The 16390-nt window shown below is 39.6% G+C and overlaps 1 protein-coding gene across 2 annotated transcripts; it reads left to right on the forward strand.

The window, feature by feature from the left end:
- Window positions 1-1992: 1992 nt before the first annotated feature.
- On the forward strand, window positions 1993-11727 carry LOC122663773 (DNA repair endonuclease UVH1). 2 transcript variants are annotated; one of them, XM_043859428.1, is made up of 10 exons: window positions 1993-2973; window positions 3083-3303; window positions 3498-3586; window positions 4611-4778; window positions 5521-6315; window positions 8589-8699; window positions 8892-9152; window positions 9269-9492; window positions 10580-10814; window positions 11716-11727. In XM_043859428.1, exons 1-9 carry the CDS (start codon window positions 2090-2092, stop codon window positions 10788-10790), a joined length of 2964 nt encoding a protein of 987 aa, XP_043715363.1. In that variant the 5' UTR covers window positions 1993-2089; the 3' UTR covers window positions 10791-10814; window positions 11716-11727. The 2 variants fall into 2 exon arrangements, with proteins under 2 accessions (XP_043715363.1, XP_043715356.1); XM_043859421.1 differs by lacking the exon at window positions 11716-11727 and having other exon boundaries at window positions 10580-11100.
- The last annotated feature ends 4663 nt before the right edge of the window (window positions 11728-16390 follow it).

Below are 16390 nucleotides of genomic sequence, written 5' to 3' on the forward strand. Positions count from 1 at the left end.
TCCCAACCGTGGCTGCCTTTTGGGACGACGGTGTCTCAAACAAATAGGTTGCTACTGACTGGTGGGACACTTGAGCTTATAGAACGAACTGCAGTTAGTGGCGAGATAGAGAAGCTAACCAGAAGAGCTGCAGCTAGAGGCGGAACTGAGAGACTAACCGAAGGAGTTGCAGGTAATGGTGGGGCACTCATGGAGACAGGAGGAGTAGCAGGTAGGGGAGGGATAGCGGCTTTGAGAGGAAGAGTAGTAGGGACTGGAGATCCTCGACGATGGTGATGGCGACGTCGGTGATAGGAATGGTTGGCGATGGTGGCGTCGGTTGATCGGAGATGGGAATGGAGGCAGAAGTTCTCTTGATTGTTCAGAGGCGATGAAGGTTTTTCTCTCCTCAGTTTTTCGTTTTTTTTTTTTTTTCATTTTGAGAAGATGATGTTTTGGGGGTAAAAAAGTAATATTACTTTATTTCAATGGGCGTAAATAAGGAATGAGATTTTATTAAGGGTAATGTGGGCATTTAGATTAAAATTGGGCGACGACATCATCACTTAACTGTTCTAATCTAATGGTAGGGGTACGGTTGTAAGGTATTTTCTAAATACAGGGGAGGTTTTTGAAATAGATGAATTTTTAGGAGTGATAGACCTAATAGATTCAAATTATAGGGGTGGTAAAAGTAATTGTTTCTTTTTTTATAATTTTGGATTGCTTGGAACCGTTTAGGAATAGGAGGAACCAACCCACCCATTAGTTAATGGTCCTGGATCTCATGTTTGGAACCAATTATCTTATTGGTCTGGTTCTGGTCCTAACCCTTTAAGGCTGGAACCGTTAAGCAATCGGACCGATAGCCCAGAACTGGACCATTGACACTCCTACCCACCCACTGTTAGCAAAAACATGTTTAAAATTCCATTTTAAACACATTTTGCCGTATGCTTCCCAAACATATGGTAAAAAATGGTAAACTGCAAGCATTCTCGTTTTAAACGCGTTTAAAACACGTTCCTATTTTTTTGGCGTTTTTTAAGACCTTTGACTTAACTGACCATATCTCTCGCTCTCGAACTCTGATCGACCTGATTCTTTCACCAATGTAAAGATGACTCGAAGGATTACATTTTTCATGATATCACCTTCAACTCAAGGTCAATGCATGGATACCGAAAATAGAAGCATATATTTCAAATAAAAATTCCTCAATTTATATGAGAATAATGCCGTTTTTTTGAAATATAAACGTTTAAAATTCATATCGTTCGTTTTTCGTTTTTTACCGTTCTCAGTTTTTTTGACCGTCCGTTTGCAATTTTTTACCGTTTAAAACCCGTGCCGTAAGACTCCGTTTTCCTACCATTGAGGTGTCATTATTCTCTAGTTCCATCCATGCATTGGGATATATGGATGAAGAGATTCTCTCTTCGTTGCCTTATATGGTACAATGACTCAACCATCCATGCATGATTTGAAGTACTGATATCGAATCACCTGTATCGGGCAATATAGATACAATATCGGACCTTTATCGCCTATGGTTACCTGTTCGGTATAGTTCCTACAATTCTCTAACAAGGGGGGCACAATGACCATTCCACCACTCTGCCCGGGTGGGATCCACCCCCTCTTGTTAGAGGATTGTAGGAACCGTATACAGGGCAGGGAATCGTAAACGATAAAAATTCGCCACCGATACTCCTGATCCAATACCGTGCACTAAAAAAACCCGAATTTTTTTTGTGTACGGTTCCCTGACCAGTGCGATTTCCTAGTTCCTCTCACAAGAGGAGGGTGAACCCCACCTGGGCAGACTGTCCAGTCAGGTGCTCTGGGTGGGTCCCACCCATCTTGTGAGAGGAACTAGTAACCGCACCGGTCATGAACCGTAGACGATAACGACTCCACTAAAACCATGTTTCGTTGGGCGGGGCAGAAATTACAATACCCTAGCGAGGGAAGAAGGAGGATCTTCTCTTCTATAAATTCTCTGTTTTTAAAGGCCCCGCCGAAATCGAAAATTCGGCACTTTTTCCAGTTCTCAACTTCTAATCGCTCTTCTGCCCGCCACCTCTGTGGTCTTTGAGGGGGAAGAGAAATGGTACAGTTCCACGAACACATCATCTCTGAGCTCCTGGAAGACTCAAATGGAGGCCTAGTAGTTCTCTCCTCTGGCCTCGCCCTCCACAAGCTCATCTCCTCTCTCCTCCTTCTCCACTCTCCTTCTCAAGGTACCCTCCTCATCCTCTCTGCAACTCCATCTCAGCGCTCTGCCATTACCACCACCCTCCAATCCCTCCAAAACTCTATTAACCCTGACAACCCTAATCCTATTCTCCCTTCCGAGATCACCACCGACCTCTCCACCCAACACCGCCACTCCCTCTACACCTCCGGTTCCGTCTTCTTCATCACCTCCCGAATCCTCATCGTCGATCTCCTCAACTCCAAGGTTCCCACCTCAAGCCTCGCAGGTCTCATCATCCTCAACGCTCACACCCTCTCTGAGACCTGTACCGAAGCCTTCATCGTCCGCATCTTCCGATCCCTCAATCGCACCGCCTATGTCCGCGCCTTCTCCGATAAGCCTCAAGCCATGGTCTCCGGCTTTGCGAAGGCTGAGCGGATCATGAAGTGCTTGTTCGTTCGGAGATTGCATCTGTGGCCGAGGTTTCAAGTCTATGTGTCTCAGGACTTGGAGAGGGATCCACCGATTGTGGTGGATATTAGGGTTCCGCAATCGAACCTCATGAAGGGTATTCAGAAGGCCATTGTTGAGGTCATGGATGCTTGCTTGAAGGAAATGAAGAAGACTAATAAGGTCGATGTCGAGGATTTGACGGTGGCGAATGGGTTGTGTAAGTCGTTTGATGAGATTGTGAGGCTACAGTTGGATCCCATTTGGCATACGTTGGGGAAGAAGACGAAGCAGCTCGTTTCGGATTTGAAGACTTTGAGGAAATTGTTGGATTATCTTGTCAGGTTGTTTGAGAATAGCTAATCACTTGTCAGTTATTTTTTAATTTTCTTTTCCAATGTTAATTGCAGTCTTAGTAATGTATGGTGAAAATTTGAAGTTTATTTTGGATAGGTATGATGCTGTGACGTATTTGAAGTATTTGAATACACTGAGAGTGTCTGAAGGTGTTAGGTCTGTTTGGATTTTCGCGAATTCCAGCCATAAAATATTTGAATTTGCTAAAAAGCGGGTTTACCAGTTGGTGGGATCTGATGGTGTTAAGCTGACTCTGGAAGGTAAGAGTGGAGTGATCAAAAAGAGGAAGCTGAAGGATAAGAATAATGAGAAAGAAGGTGATTTCCTATCCTTGGAATATTCAACTAGGTTTATAAGTTGGTATTCTCTTGCTTATCTATAGAAATCAATTATTTTACTTGTTTTGTTGAGAGTCTACGTAATATACTGCTAGTGCTTCTGTTTTTCCTTCTTGAATTGGCATATCGTGCTCATTTACTAATATATTTACTTATTGTGCGTGGCTATGTAGGAAATGGAGATTCTTCTGGAACTAGTTCAAGTAGCAGGGTTGTCCTAGAGGAAATTTTGGAGGAAGCACCCAAGTGGAAAACGTTACGTGTGAGTGAGTGAGTTCCTTTTCTTTTCTTTGAAAAGAACTGATGTAATTAGTGCACTTATAATGTTTAACTGATGGTTCAGATGTATAAAAGTTCTGAGACAGTTCAAGTCAAATCCATGTTATAAATCGTTGTTGGATATCATACAGAATGTTATTACTTGGAAATTTAATTCATTGTTCACTTCATAATTGGGTTTCTGTAGAAATATAGGTTAATATTGATTATAATATCAGCCCGTTTCCAGACTGGTTTTTGGAAACCTTTGTTAGAATCCTAGCTGGTTTAAGAACTCCTTCAAAGCTGTTCGACAGGTGTGATGGTCAAGTCCTATTTTTTTCTGTTCTAGTTTTAGTTTAGGAATTGATTTTCCACATTGGAGTCTGAATCCGTCTGGAGTGGAAAGCTTTAAGTAGATGTAAAGGCATACAATTTTTTCCCCAACAATTTTTATGAACTGAAAGTACTTCAGTTTCTTCAAAGCACTGTGAATTTAATATTCTCTGAGTTCTCAGTTAACTTGGTGGAATCCTGGGGTTTTTAGGTGGATTCATGGCCTGTTCTATTTTTCTATCTTATCTATCTTTTCTAACAGGTCAGTTTAATCTAATTTTCTTAACACCCAAGTTTGTTGATTGTTTATTTTTTCACAATCTCTCTGATTTGGCTACAATCTGAGATACAAGTTTCTGGTCATCTAATATTAATTTCTGATTTCTATGTACTGGCTTTGATTAGCTAAAAACTCAATATCTAGAGCTGCAGCTCTGTTTTCCTTGTTGTACTAGGAGTTCCCTGCACAGCCCTTGTTTGAACATAGAGTCCTGAGATTTTCTGTAAAACTACAGATCTAACTTAGCGGAACACTCAATCTGAATATCAGGTCAATCTGACTATTCTGTTTCAAACTATAAATTTTCTCAGTAAGCTCTTCTATTAATCTGTTTTGGTGATCCTGGTTCTGCTAGTCAGTTCTGGTTCTTCTAGTATGGACCTGTGAGTTCATTAGATACTTCTGGTTGCAGGAGTTACTGGTAGAGATAGAAGAAGAAAGACAAAAGCAAGCTATGTTAAGTGTTGGGGAGCGTACCACTGAAATTTCAGAGGGCAATGACAGCATTGTATTGGTGGCCTGCAAAGATGAACGCTCATGCCTGCAACTTGAAGATTGTGTCATGAAGGGCCCACAGCAGGTCTAGTATCCCATTGATTTTCTTGCATAAATTCTCGTGGCCATATGAGAGATGTTGTGCCATTATACTAATAGAGTAAGAAAGGGGTATTTTTTTTGGTAGCCCCTAAGTTGATATACTCTGCTTGTTTTTAGATTGGACAAACACTTTTTTTTTTTCCAGGTCTAAGTAGCTCTATAATGACTCCTTTGCCAGTTACCATCATGCTGCTATATGATTCCAGCTCACCTTTGTACAATAGGAAAATTTTGCTTACAATTATACTCCCCCTGAATATCCCTTGTTTTCACTTAAAATATATGCGCTTTCTCTTATTGCCATTTCATGGTATTTCACTTCTCATAACTTATACTTGAGATGGAATAGGCCTATCAATTTTTTGATTTTTCAGTTCTACTTTTCGTAGTTTATGAAGTATGTATCATATAATAAGAATGAACTTGGTCTTTAGAATTTCAATTAGAAGATACCATTGTAATGCAAGATTAAATTATTGTGATTGTAAAATTGCATTCAAATGATATGAGATGCAATGATAGTGTGATGCAAGAGTAAATTTTATTGTAGATATGATATTCTAGAATGGATAGCTATTCTATTCTGTTATCTAGTTCCCAGTGACTGCCTACTTATCAAATGTGGCCTGGAATGTGTTAGAACTAATTCCATAGCTTTCTCTAATATTTAATATAATGGCCTATTTGATGAAGTCTAGCAGGTTTTTTCTCATTTAACTCTTTAGGTCATGCGAGAAGAGTGGGAAAAGTACTTGAGGAGCAAAGGAGAGCTACATGGCATGCGAACACGCAACAAAAACAAATCTAAGGAGCCTAAAGGTTTTGGTATATTAAATGGTGTGGTTCCAGCCATGCCTAGAGAGGATTCAGGAACTGTCAGCATTAGCATACTGGAGCAGGATGCACTTCTGGCAGCAGCATCAGAGATAAATAACACCACCACTGTTGGTGCCGATATTTCTCAATCTCCTCCTGGAATTAGAGGACGTGGAAAAGGAAGAGGGAGAAGCAGGAGGAAAAAAGCTACGACAGATGTTCAAATTTCTAGAAGTACTGACTATAATAGGAGGAATGGAGACAAAATGAAATCTGAAATATCTGTTTCAGAAATTGAAGGGAGCAAAACTTATCCAGAAGAAGCAGATGGTTTACGTGAAGACATACAGAAAATTTCTTGTGAACAAAGAGCAGTTATGCGGAAGCATAATCAGGGAGTTAATGCCACAGACACCAATGCTAAACCACTCCCACTGGTGCAGTTTTATGCCCTAGATAGTGATCAGCACATACTTGATATTTTGAAGCCCTCAGTAATTATTGTTTATCATCCCGACATGGCTTTTGTCAGGGAAATTGAAGTCTACAGAGCTGAAAATCCATCAAAGAAATTGAAAGTTCACTTCTTGTTTTACGAAGATTCTACTGAGGTGCAGAAATTTGAGGCAAGTATGCGCAGGGAAAATGGAGCATTTGAATCTTTGATTAGGCAGAAGTCACTGATGATGATCCCGGTTGATCAGGTTATTCTTTCCCCCTCCAACAAAAGTTCTGGCGCATAGTTCCCAATTTTCCTTTTCTTTCTTTTTTTTAATACTGTAGTTTGGGTTACATGTTAATACCTTTAACCCTCTTTTTGCATTTATCGATCCATTTTGATATGTTCAGTTAAGATGGTTTTTTAATCTATGTGAGTTCAGACTAGGATTACATGAAGCTTTTGCTTAAGATTGTAAGATGATGCAAACGCCCCATTTTGGATCATTGGTTGTATGGCATCCTTGTATGGTTGCTTTTCTGAGTATCTATATAAGTACTTAACTATTCCCACCAGGAAAAAAAAAATTATGATGATCAGAAGCATAGAAGTAATAAAGTAGGCAGGTGGCGACAGTAACAAACTTGGGTTAGGCTGAGACCGATTTATCATGTTAGATGCAATTCAGTTTATTTGAAGAAGAAAAATAAACTGTTCCACTTGCATAAGTTGATAACAGAACTGAATGTCATATTGTTAAGATGACTAATCATCAATTCAAGTTATTCAGGTTGCCAAATGCATCAACAAGTATAGCCCAAGGTGCATCAAGACAAGACCTGAAATCAACTTGGATCAGTGAGCTTTGGGTACACCTGCCTACCCTCCCAACTTCCACCTTTTGGTTGTTATCTATTGTTCTTTTATTTCGTAATTTCCTGAAATATTGTATTGTAGAATCTGGAAACAGCCATAAGGCAAGCAGACTTCATATTGATGCAGATTCATCCCTAAATTGAGCTTGTTTGCTTAGGAAGTCTAAGGTTGGGTTATATACGTGTTGGGCCTTTGGTCCCATGGGTTTTCAATGTAATATGTCATTTTTATGGACCTAAAGTATGGATAATTAGGTTGCATACTGGATTAGCTTCTATACTTGGTTTATTTTCATGTTTTAGTGTTTAAATTGAACTGGTCCAAAACTGGTTTCAACTAGTGGTTCAATTGAAGTGAAATTAATAGATTTTTCAGTTTATTTGTTTTAGAAGTCACGTGACAACGTAATTGTCCCAACTCCTCTCCACAGTTTTGAGAGAGAGGAGGTGCTGGTGTAATAGAGTTGGCCAGGGGGGTCTTTCACTCTCCTAGGCTGAATAGGAAAGTGGCTTTAATCCCTATAAATAAAGTGAATTGTTGGGGGGGGGGGGTTATCTCATTACATCACAAGTTAAAAAAAAAATACTCTTAACCTGCTGCTGCAACTTGTCTTCTCCAATGAAAATTGTCTTGTGTTTGATCAAGGCTGACGGAATCGATGTTTAATCTGATTGAAACCTTGCGGTAGGAAGCCTGGGTAGTTCGAAATTACTTTTATCTTCTTCAATTCACTGTTCTACGTTCAAGTTCTGGTTTCAAGCATTGTTCTGCATCAACAAAATTCTGTTCAAGACGGTTCTTCATTAAACAAGTATGTTTGAGCCAAAGCCCAACCCTAACCATTCTCTTCTTCTCCTCTAAGCCACCCATAGTCTACACATTATCACCCAACTATCAGAACACTACCAACCTTGACCGAGTGCTCTTCTGCCAACTTGGAGAACTCGATCCAAGGCTGGTTACATTCTGCCCAGTCATTAACCCAAAACCTGCAATTTCCCATCTTCCAAAACCTAACCCTAATTCAACCAACCTTGCTACCGATTCTGTTTAGCAGCCTTAGACTGGTTATTTGTTAATGAGACCTTCATTGGAAGACTCCCCTAGATCAACTTATCTTAACCCTAACCTCAAACCCTAAATTGGATATTTCCATTACTTTAACCCTAACCGAATTACCCTTTGAAGAACAGATTCTAGTTTTGGCTTCTAGTTGGATTATATTCAATCTAGAACTACATTAATGATTGGTTGTGGCTAATGTGCAAAACCTTACTGGTTTTATGTTGATGTAGCTGAATAGTGCGCTTGGGCAAGACCTGCTCAAAACTTTTCAGAGAGATATTACCCATTTTGGTCTTACTTGAAATTCTTATCTAAAGTTACTGTGATTGCCTATTTAAAAGAAGAAAAAAGAAACATGTTTAGTTTTTTCATAAACAAGGTTTTACTTGATGTAGCTGAATAGTGCGCTTGGGCCAGACCTGCTCAAAACTTTTCAGACTGATGCCACCCATTTTGGTCTTACTTGAAATTCATATCTAAAGTTACTTTGATCCTATTTAAAAGAAGAAAAAAGAAACATGTTTTTTTTTTCATAACAAAGATTTACTTGCACACTTATCTCTATTTGAGGCTCAACTGTTCCAAGATTTTATTTAGGATGGGCGTTGCCTTGGATTGACTACCTCCAGCGAGCCGCAACCTCTGACCTTACAGAACTCTGTAACTAGAAAGGCGGGTGGAAGAAAGGAAGTGGAGAAAGAAATGCAGGTACTTGTAGTTGTACAAACTCCTTGTCTAATTCTCTGTTCTTTTTTCTTGAATTATGTAAATAACACAATGTGGTCTCTCTCTCCCCTCTCTTTCTCTCTGTGCATGAAGAGCGGTTTTATTCGATAAATAGAAATGTGCCAAAAACATAGATCATAAAGGGTATGCGTGAGTTTGTATTCTGTTTGACAGGTTATAGTGGACATGAGGGAGTTCATGAGCAGCCTTCCCAATGTTCTCCACCAGAAAGGCATGCGTATTATACCAGTGACCTTGGAAGTTGGGGATTATATCCTTTCACCACTAATTTGTGTGGAGAGAAAAAGTATTCAAGATCTTTTTCAAAGTTTTGCATCAGGTCGCTTGTATCACCAAGTGGAGATGATGGTGCGTTATTATCGAATACCCGTGCTTCTAATTGAGTTTTCACAAGACAAAAGCTTTTCCTTTCAGGTAATTTTAATTTGAATTCATTCTTGAAAGAATGTATTAAGCTCTTCCTTTCTCTCCTCCCTTTCTCTTTGTGAGTTTTTTCTGCTAATTTCATGTTTGTCCAAGGATTATTGCAGTCTGCAAGTGATATTGGTGATGATGTTTCACCAACAAGTATAATTTCAAAGCTATCGCTGCTTGTTATGCATTTCCCCCGCTTGCGCCTTGTCTGGTCCAGGAGCTTGCATGCTACAGCTGAAATATTTGCATCATTTAAGGCAAATCAAGACGAACCTGATGAGAGCAAAGCTATGAGAGTTGGTGTCCCCACAAATGAGGGCATTGTGGAGAATGATGTGAGGTGCGTTGCATGGTCTTTATTAGGCTTTAGGTGGTCAATTTAGAAAAACAGTCCTTCCCATTTTGTCCATCTTTCAAATTAGGTAATGACTTGGTAGTTTTACTATTTCACCACTTGCATTTTTTTTGGTGAATTAGGTAATGACTTGGTAGTTTTACTATTACGCCTTGCATTGATCAACGCAATCCATTTAGTAGATCTCAAGTAGTGAAGGGAGCACAAGATTTGAAAGTAAAATCTGTTTTTAATGCCATAATCATTCCCCCCTTAAAAATTTGTACCTTTTCAAATGGGACCCTCTTTGCCAGTGCACACTTGTCAATTCATAGAATCCACTTTTATTGGGCTCTTTGGATCAATGTCTGAGCTTTGTCCCCCCACCCCCTCCCCACCGCCCTAACACAGACCTTCAATATTGGATCCTTGGTAAGCTCTATCCAACATATGACCTTTGATATTATTTTCTGTCATCTGGTCTGTAGCAGCATGATGCATCAAGTTGCATTCAACCTTGTTTTTCATTTTATGAACCATTCTACAGGGTGACACAACTACCCTGATTTCCTTTTAAGCCTAGTTTAGAGTTTATTTTTAAGCAGATTCAACCTCGTCAACCGGATCAATTTGTAGGTTCAAAGGGGTCTTTAATCTGATTTTGTCCATCTGTTGGGTATTGCCTTTCCAATGTTATTTCTCTTTATTTCAGTTCGCATTTCTGCCTCTTGTTTTAAAGACTGGGTTTATCTAGATAACATTGAGTACAGTGATGAGTAAATAGCATGTAAGACCACAGAGAAAAAGCTAGGTATCACAGACTCAGTATTTTTGACCTTAGGATCATCAAATTTAGCAAAAGTTGGCTGCTTCGTTACGTTTTCTATTGACATGTTTGCATCTGCATTAATCATAATTTTGGCTTAGTCTGTCTTTCAGCTTTGGGTTTTAGAATTTGTGTGGACGTCTTTTTCTGTTGGAGGTTTCTCAGCCACTAGTGGATTTGATTTGATCTGTTCAATCTTTATACTTAATGTCAGTGCTGTGGTAAAGTCCACCTCTTAATATGAAAGTGTGCCATTTTGTATTGCAGAGCCGAAAATTACAACACTACTGCTGTTGAGTTCCTGAGGCGGCTTCCAGGTGTGACAGATTCCAACTACAGGTCTCTAATGGATGGGTGTAATAGCTTAGCTGAACTTGCCTTACTTCCCGTTGAGAGGCTGGCTGAACTTATGGGTGGTCAGAGAGCAGCTCAAACCCTGCGGGACTTCCTTGATGCCAAGTATCCAACCCTGTCCTGAACCTACATTAGTTTCGATAAATCTGTAGGGACTAGGGATGCACCAATTGCCAGTCTTGCCTTGTTAGCATGTAATGATGTTGTGGGGCGATGGACTCTGATCCTCTCGATCAGGTAGCCACCAAATGTTTGAATTTGATCTAGCCATTGTTTTCACTGAAAGGATTGATTATAAAGATTTTCTTTAATTGCTTTAGGTGAATCGTTATTGTTTACAAATTGTTGTATTTGTAATTGTTTAACATTGATCCTGCAATTTCACAACAGTTAATCTTATTGCAATAAATTGTTCTCTCCTTTACCTGATCCTTGGATTGTTGAGCACTATTTTTTTTTGGAAATAGGACATGGGTTCTCTAAGCTGCCAGGGTTTGTTACGTCCTTTCACATGAAATATTTTGCATAATAGCTGTCCAACATATATATATATATTTTCCGTAGAAAAGTTTTGTGCCATACAAAATATCGTGGCTATTGATTTGGTGTTAGCAGCTTAAAAAATGATTGTATTTGTACGATTTAGTTATGGATCTTCACCGTCCCAAATTATAATGTTCTACTATTTGTCTGTCACAGATATCTTTATGTGGCTAAAATTGACAAATACCAATGAATACTAATTGTCCCAATAAATATTATTCCTCTTTTGTACGTCTATCACATACTCTTTCCATGCCAAAATAATGTAAATACCTATTACTCTTTTTGAGACGATGTTTATTTTTCCATGGTTAATATCATGCCACAAAATATCTTTTAGGGGTAGCTACTGTCCTGGCTAAACTTGTAAGCGTGTGCCAATAGGTAATGTTCATGGCAAAATAGAACAAATAGAACTATTTATTACTCATTTGAGATAGATAATAGCTGTCCCAAAAGGATTTTTATTTGCCATGGTCGATTTCTGTGGCTAATAGGACAAATAGCTATGGAAATATGTTTATTTTTTTTGGATGAATAGCTATAGAAATATGTTGTTTGATCTGTAAAATGATATTGGGCCACGGGCCCGGTCTAGACCGCCCATAAGGGACAGACCGATCGAACCCACATAGGGGAGAGGGAGCCGGTCACTTAAGTGACCAACTCCTCCCCCCCCTCTCTGTTAGAGTCCTAGTGGGGATCTAAAAGGGATGGTCCAGGGTTTTGGCTTTATATATCTAAGATAGCCCAAAACCCTAGTGCAATGCATAAGAAATTATTCTCTCCCTCTCTTCAAGTCCTGTGTTCTTCTTTTGGGTTTTCATCCCTGCTGTTCAGGGATTTGTGGTGTGGATTTCTCTAAGGAGAAACATGTAGAGATCGTGGAGCTTTGTTCGTGTGCTCGTAACCATAAGCTTGGCTATTGATCCTTCTTCCGCTGCGCTTCCGTACACATTCAGGTATGATCCAAACCCTAGTTTATTTGGATCTTGGTGTATGTGAATCAATAATGGCATCAGAGCTATTGGTTTATGGTTCGCCTACATGGGGAAGAGATTATTATCATTATTTTTTGGAATTAGGGTTTATTGGTTTGGAAGGAGCATGAGCGCCACCCATGCAGCTTAGCTCATGCTTCTCCCCTATTTCTCTCTTTCCCTTCTTTTTTTCTTTTTTTTTCTTTCTTCCCCATGCCACGCTGCCCTTGGCGCACACCCACAGCAGCAGCAGGCAGTGGCCAGCGGCTGCCGTAGGTGTGTGCATGGCGCGCACGCGTTGGCCGCGCATAGTACTTAACAGCAGCAGCGGGCCTTGGCCTGCGGCTGTCGCGGCTGTGTGCAGCAATGGACTGTCAATTAAAACTAGCCTATTGTACATTTGCCATGGATAAGTTCCATGGAAAAATATCACAAATACTACTATTGCTCTTTTGGATTGATAGTAGTCGTCCGAAAAGGATTTGATTGGGAAAATTACAAGATTAAACACTTTTGGTTTTTATTATAACATTAAGATGATTTCAACCTTCTGTGGCAATTTTTAATCAAGATTCTCTAAAATGATATGAATTTGGAATTTTGTCGCTTCGATTATTTAGTATTTACTCATCTTCGATTTCAAGTAATTGAATTTTTTGAAGGTTTAATGGGGGAAGCAAGGGATTGGGTGTGGAGGATAGCAGGGGGAGGGATATGGTTGCAGGGGGTGGATGGTGTTTCAGACGGCGATCAGAGATGGTAGGTGAAGGGTCAAACAGTTAAAAACTTCCTTAATAGAGGGAGGAAGACTATTTTTGCTAGTTTTGTAAACCCATACTCTATTTTGGATAATTTTGTTAACTGAAACAGTGTCTAATTTTGTAATGCCAAACCTAATAGTATCTAATCTTGTAATTTTCCCTTGATATATCACATAGTAGATAGTCCTGACAAAACGATCTTATAGATTTGTGGCTAAATTTGGTGTGATTACTGCTTTCTTTTGTTGTAGTATAATATGTCTTGGAATCAACATTTCTAGAAATACCTAGTGTGATGACCATATAAATAGAAAGCCGAATTTCATCGCTAGCCATGAACAACTTTTAGGTAAAACCTAAGAACAACAACTGCCCATAAAATCCTGAAAATTAGTTATGTTTAAACCATATAAGTATGGGTCTGATGGACACACTTTTAATAGTACAAACTTAGACCATATCTAGTTTGATCCATGAAAGATCCATTGTCTTATTCCTTTGGCGTTTTGGCACTAGCTTGCTCATATTCACTAATGATGGAAAAATGAATTAAAATCATTGAAGATAAAAATAAAAGGAGCAAATTATATGGATCTCCCCTATAGTTTGGTTCAATTATAAGCAATCCTCCCGTTGTTTGAACAATTACAACCGCACCCCTGAAGATTGACAGTGTTAAGTGTTAGTGTGGTGCTAGTTTTGAAATATAAAAGGCAATTTTACCGTTATTATATATAAACTAAAACATCCAAAATTTTAATATCATTTTTACCCTTATTACATCATCAAACCTAAAATTCTCAAATTATTGTTTTTTTACCTACCCATCTTCGGAAAAAGTGAAGACGATAGAAGATTCCGACGGACAACATATTACCCTACAACTCTCCGGCGAAGGTAAGTCTCCATTGATTTGTTGTCGTCTCTCTCCGGTCCCGCTTCTGCAATACAACCACCTTCAAACCTCTGCTTCAACAACCATCATCACCACGTTCAGCCGGTAGACTCCGAATCCGGTCTGGCTTCAATTCCTATGATAAGTACATATGGCAACAACTCTACAAAACCCTTAATCTAAAGCTGAGGAATGTGGGGACCCTACAAGGGACTTGGAACGCAAGATCCAACTGTTCATTAGGTTCTTCACCAACTTGAACCACAAAAACCTTCTCTCCAACCATCCCATGGCGCTCTGTATCAGAGCTTGAGTGGGCCAAGAGGTGGCCGCGTTGCAACGGATCAGAGTGTCAAACTCGATTGGGATTGATCTCGTTATTACTCTACTGACCAAGACAACAAGAATCTCAGGCGAAATGAATTAGCAGTTGCTTATGAGCATATGAGTTCGGCTCCATCTCTTCGCGGTGTACCAGTCCTTGCAAACTGGTTGGAGATAAATCACAGATGTGATTTAGCTATTGCTTGGCTGTATAGATAAGATTAAATCACCATAGTTGTAGATAAGCTTACTTTGATTATCATTCCTTAATTCTTTTCTGTATATAAGATTGCCTTGTTGGTTTTCCTTATTTTCTCCTCCATTGATTTGTGTAAGTATACCTCAATCTAATAGAATGATTATCCTTCTCCAAATAATTGATTAGCTTCTAAACATGGTAGTATCGATCAATGGACATGACGATCTGCGAGCTCCTCTGGTTGACTGCTTTGTTACGTGATTTGGGTGTTCCAACAACTTAGACCATTCCTCTCTTTTGTGACAACCAGGAATTGCTTGGCACATAATTATTTCTTACACACAAGGCCAAGTTGGGTGTTCTTGACATTCACAATCCAACTTGAGTGGGAGTATTGGAGATAAATCACGGATGTGATTTACCTATTGCTTGGCTGTATAGAAGATAAGATCACCATAGCTGTAGATAAGCTTACCTTGATTAGCATTCCATAATTCTTTCCTGTTGATAAGATTGCTTTGTTGGCTTTCCTTATTTTCTCCTCCATTGATTTGTATATCTCAATCTAACAGAATGATTTGGTGTGGCAGGGGGTGGTGGTGGGACAGGCGTGATTTGAAGGTGGGAATTGGTGGTATCCTGGATAGGAAGAGGTTATGCATGCTGAAATTCAGGCATTTGATCTAATTATGCCTTTTCCGCCTAACATAAAACCCATTGGATGCAAATGGGTATACAAAATCAAGCAGAAAGCTGATGGTACCATCGAGCGATACAAAGCCCGTTTTGTCGTCAAGAGTTACACACAAACTGAGGTAATTGATTTCCACAAAACATTTACCCTGTTGCCAAGTTCATCACTGTTTGCACCTTACTTGGCATTGTTGCTATTAAAAATTGGTTTATCCATCAGCTCGATGTTCAGAATGCCTTTTTACATGGCGATCTTGACGAAGATGTATATATGACCCTCCCGCTTGGATATCAAGGAAAGGGGGAGAATGTCGTGTGCCATCTCAATAAATTCCTCTGTGTCCTCAAACAAGCATCGCAGAACTGGTTTGTTAAATTCTCTAAAGTCCTTGTTCACCTTGGTTTCACCCAATCCAAGGCCGATTATTCTCTATTTTTCAAAGGACATCAAGCTTCCACTATCTTTGTATTGGTGTACGTCGACGACATATTGATTATTGGACCCAACACCACAGCCATTTTGGAGTTGAAATTCACTTTACACCAATGATTTCACATTAAGGATCTTGGCCCCATGAAGTATTTCCTGGGTCTAGAAGTGGCTCATTCTAAATAGGGAATTTTTTTGGATCAACGCCAATACACCCTGGACATTCTTTCTGATGTCGATTTCACTACAGATGGTGAATCACTTGTTGATGCAACACCCTATTGTCGATTGATTGACCACTGATTTACCTCACAATCACAAGACCCGACATTGTGCACATGGTAACCTTACTAAGCCAATTCATGCATCAGCCTCAACAACCATATTTGGATGTTGCTAATCATCTCCTACGTTATTTACATGGTTCCGCTGGCCAGGGCATCTTATTATCTACCTCTAGCTCATTTTTTCTTCGGGCTTATTGTGATTCGGATTGGGCTAGTTGCTTGATGACTCGTCGTTCAATTACAAGCTATTGCATTTTTCTTGGTTCTAGCCCAATCTCCTAGAAATCCAAAAAACAACACATGATTTCTCGCTCTTTGACTGAGGCCGAGTATCGATCAATGGCCATGACAACCTATGAGCTCCTCTGGTTAACTGCTTTGTTACGTGATTTGGGTGTTCCAAAACAACTCAGCCTATTCCTCTCTTTTGTGACAACTAGGCAACACTTCTTCACATTGTTGCCAATCCCATCTTCCATAAGTGTACCAAACACACCGAGATTGACTGTCACGTTGTTCGGGACAATATTCAGAATGGGCTTCTTTGCACACAATATGTCCTTAGTAATGTGCAACTGGCGGATATCTTCACCAAATCACTTGTCACATAAT

Source organism: Telopea speciosissima, chromosome 1 (genome assembly GCF_018873765.1).
Source record: "Telopea speciosissima isolate NSW1024214 ecotype Mountain lineage chromosome 1, Tspe_v1, whole genome shotgun sequence".
Lineage (NCBI taxonomy): Eukaryota > Viridiplantae > Streptophyta > Magnoliopsida > Proteales > Proteaceae > Telopea > Telopea speciosissima.

Coding starts and splice junctions, on each gene's coding strand:
- LOC122663773 (XM_043859428.1), top strand. CDS start 2,090: ATGGTACAGTTCCACGAACACATCATCTCTGAGCTCCTGGAAGACTCA. Junction 3,304..3,497: donor TAAGAATAATGAGAAAGAAG/GTGATTTCCTAT, acceptor GTGGCTATGTAG/GAAATGGAGATTCTTCTGGA. Junction 9,493..10,579: donor ATTGTGGAGAATGATGTGAG/GTGCGTTGCATG, acceptor TTTGTATTGCAG/AGCCGAAAATTACAACACTA.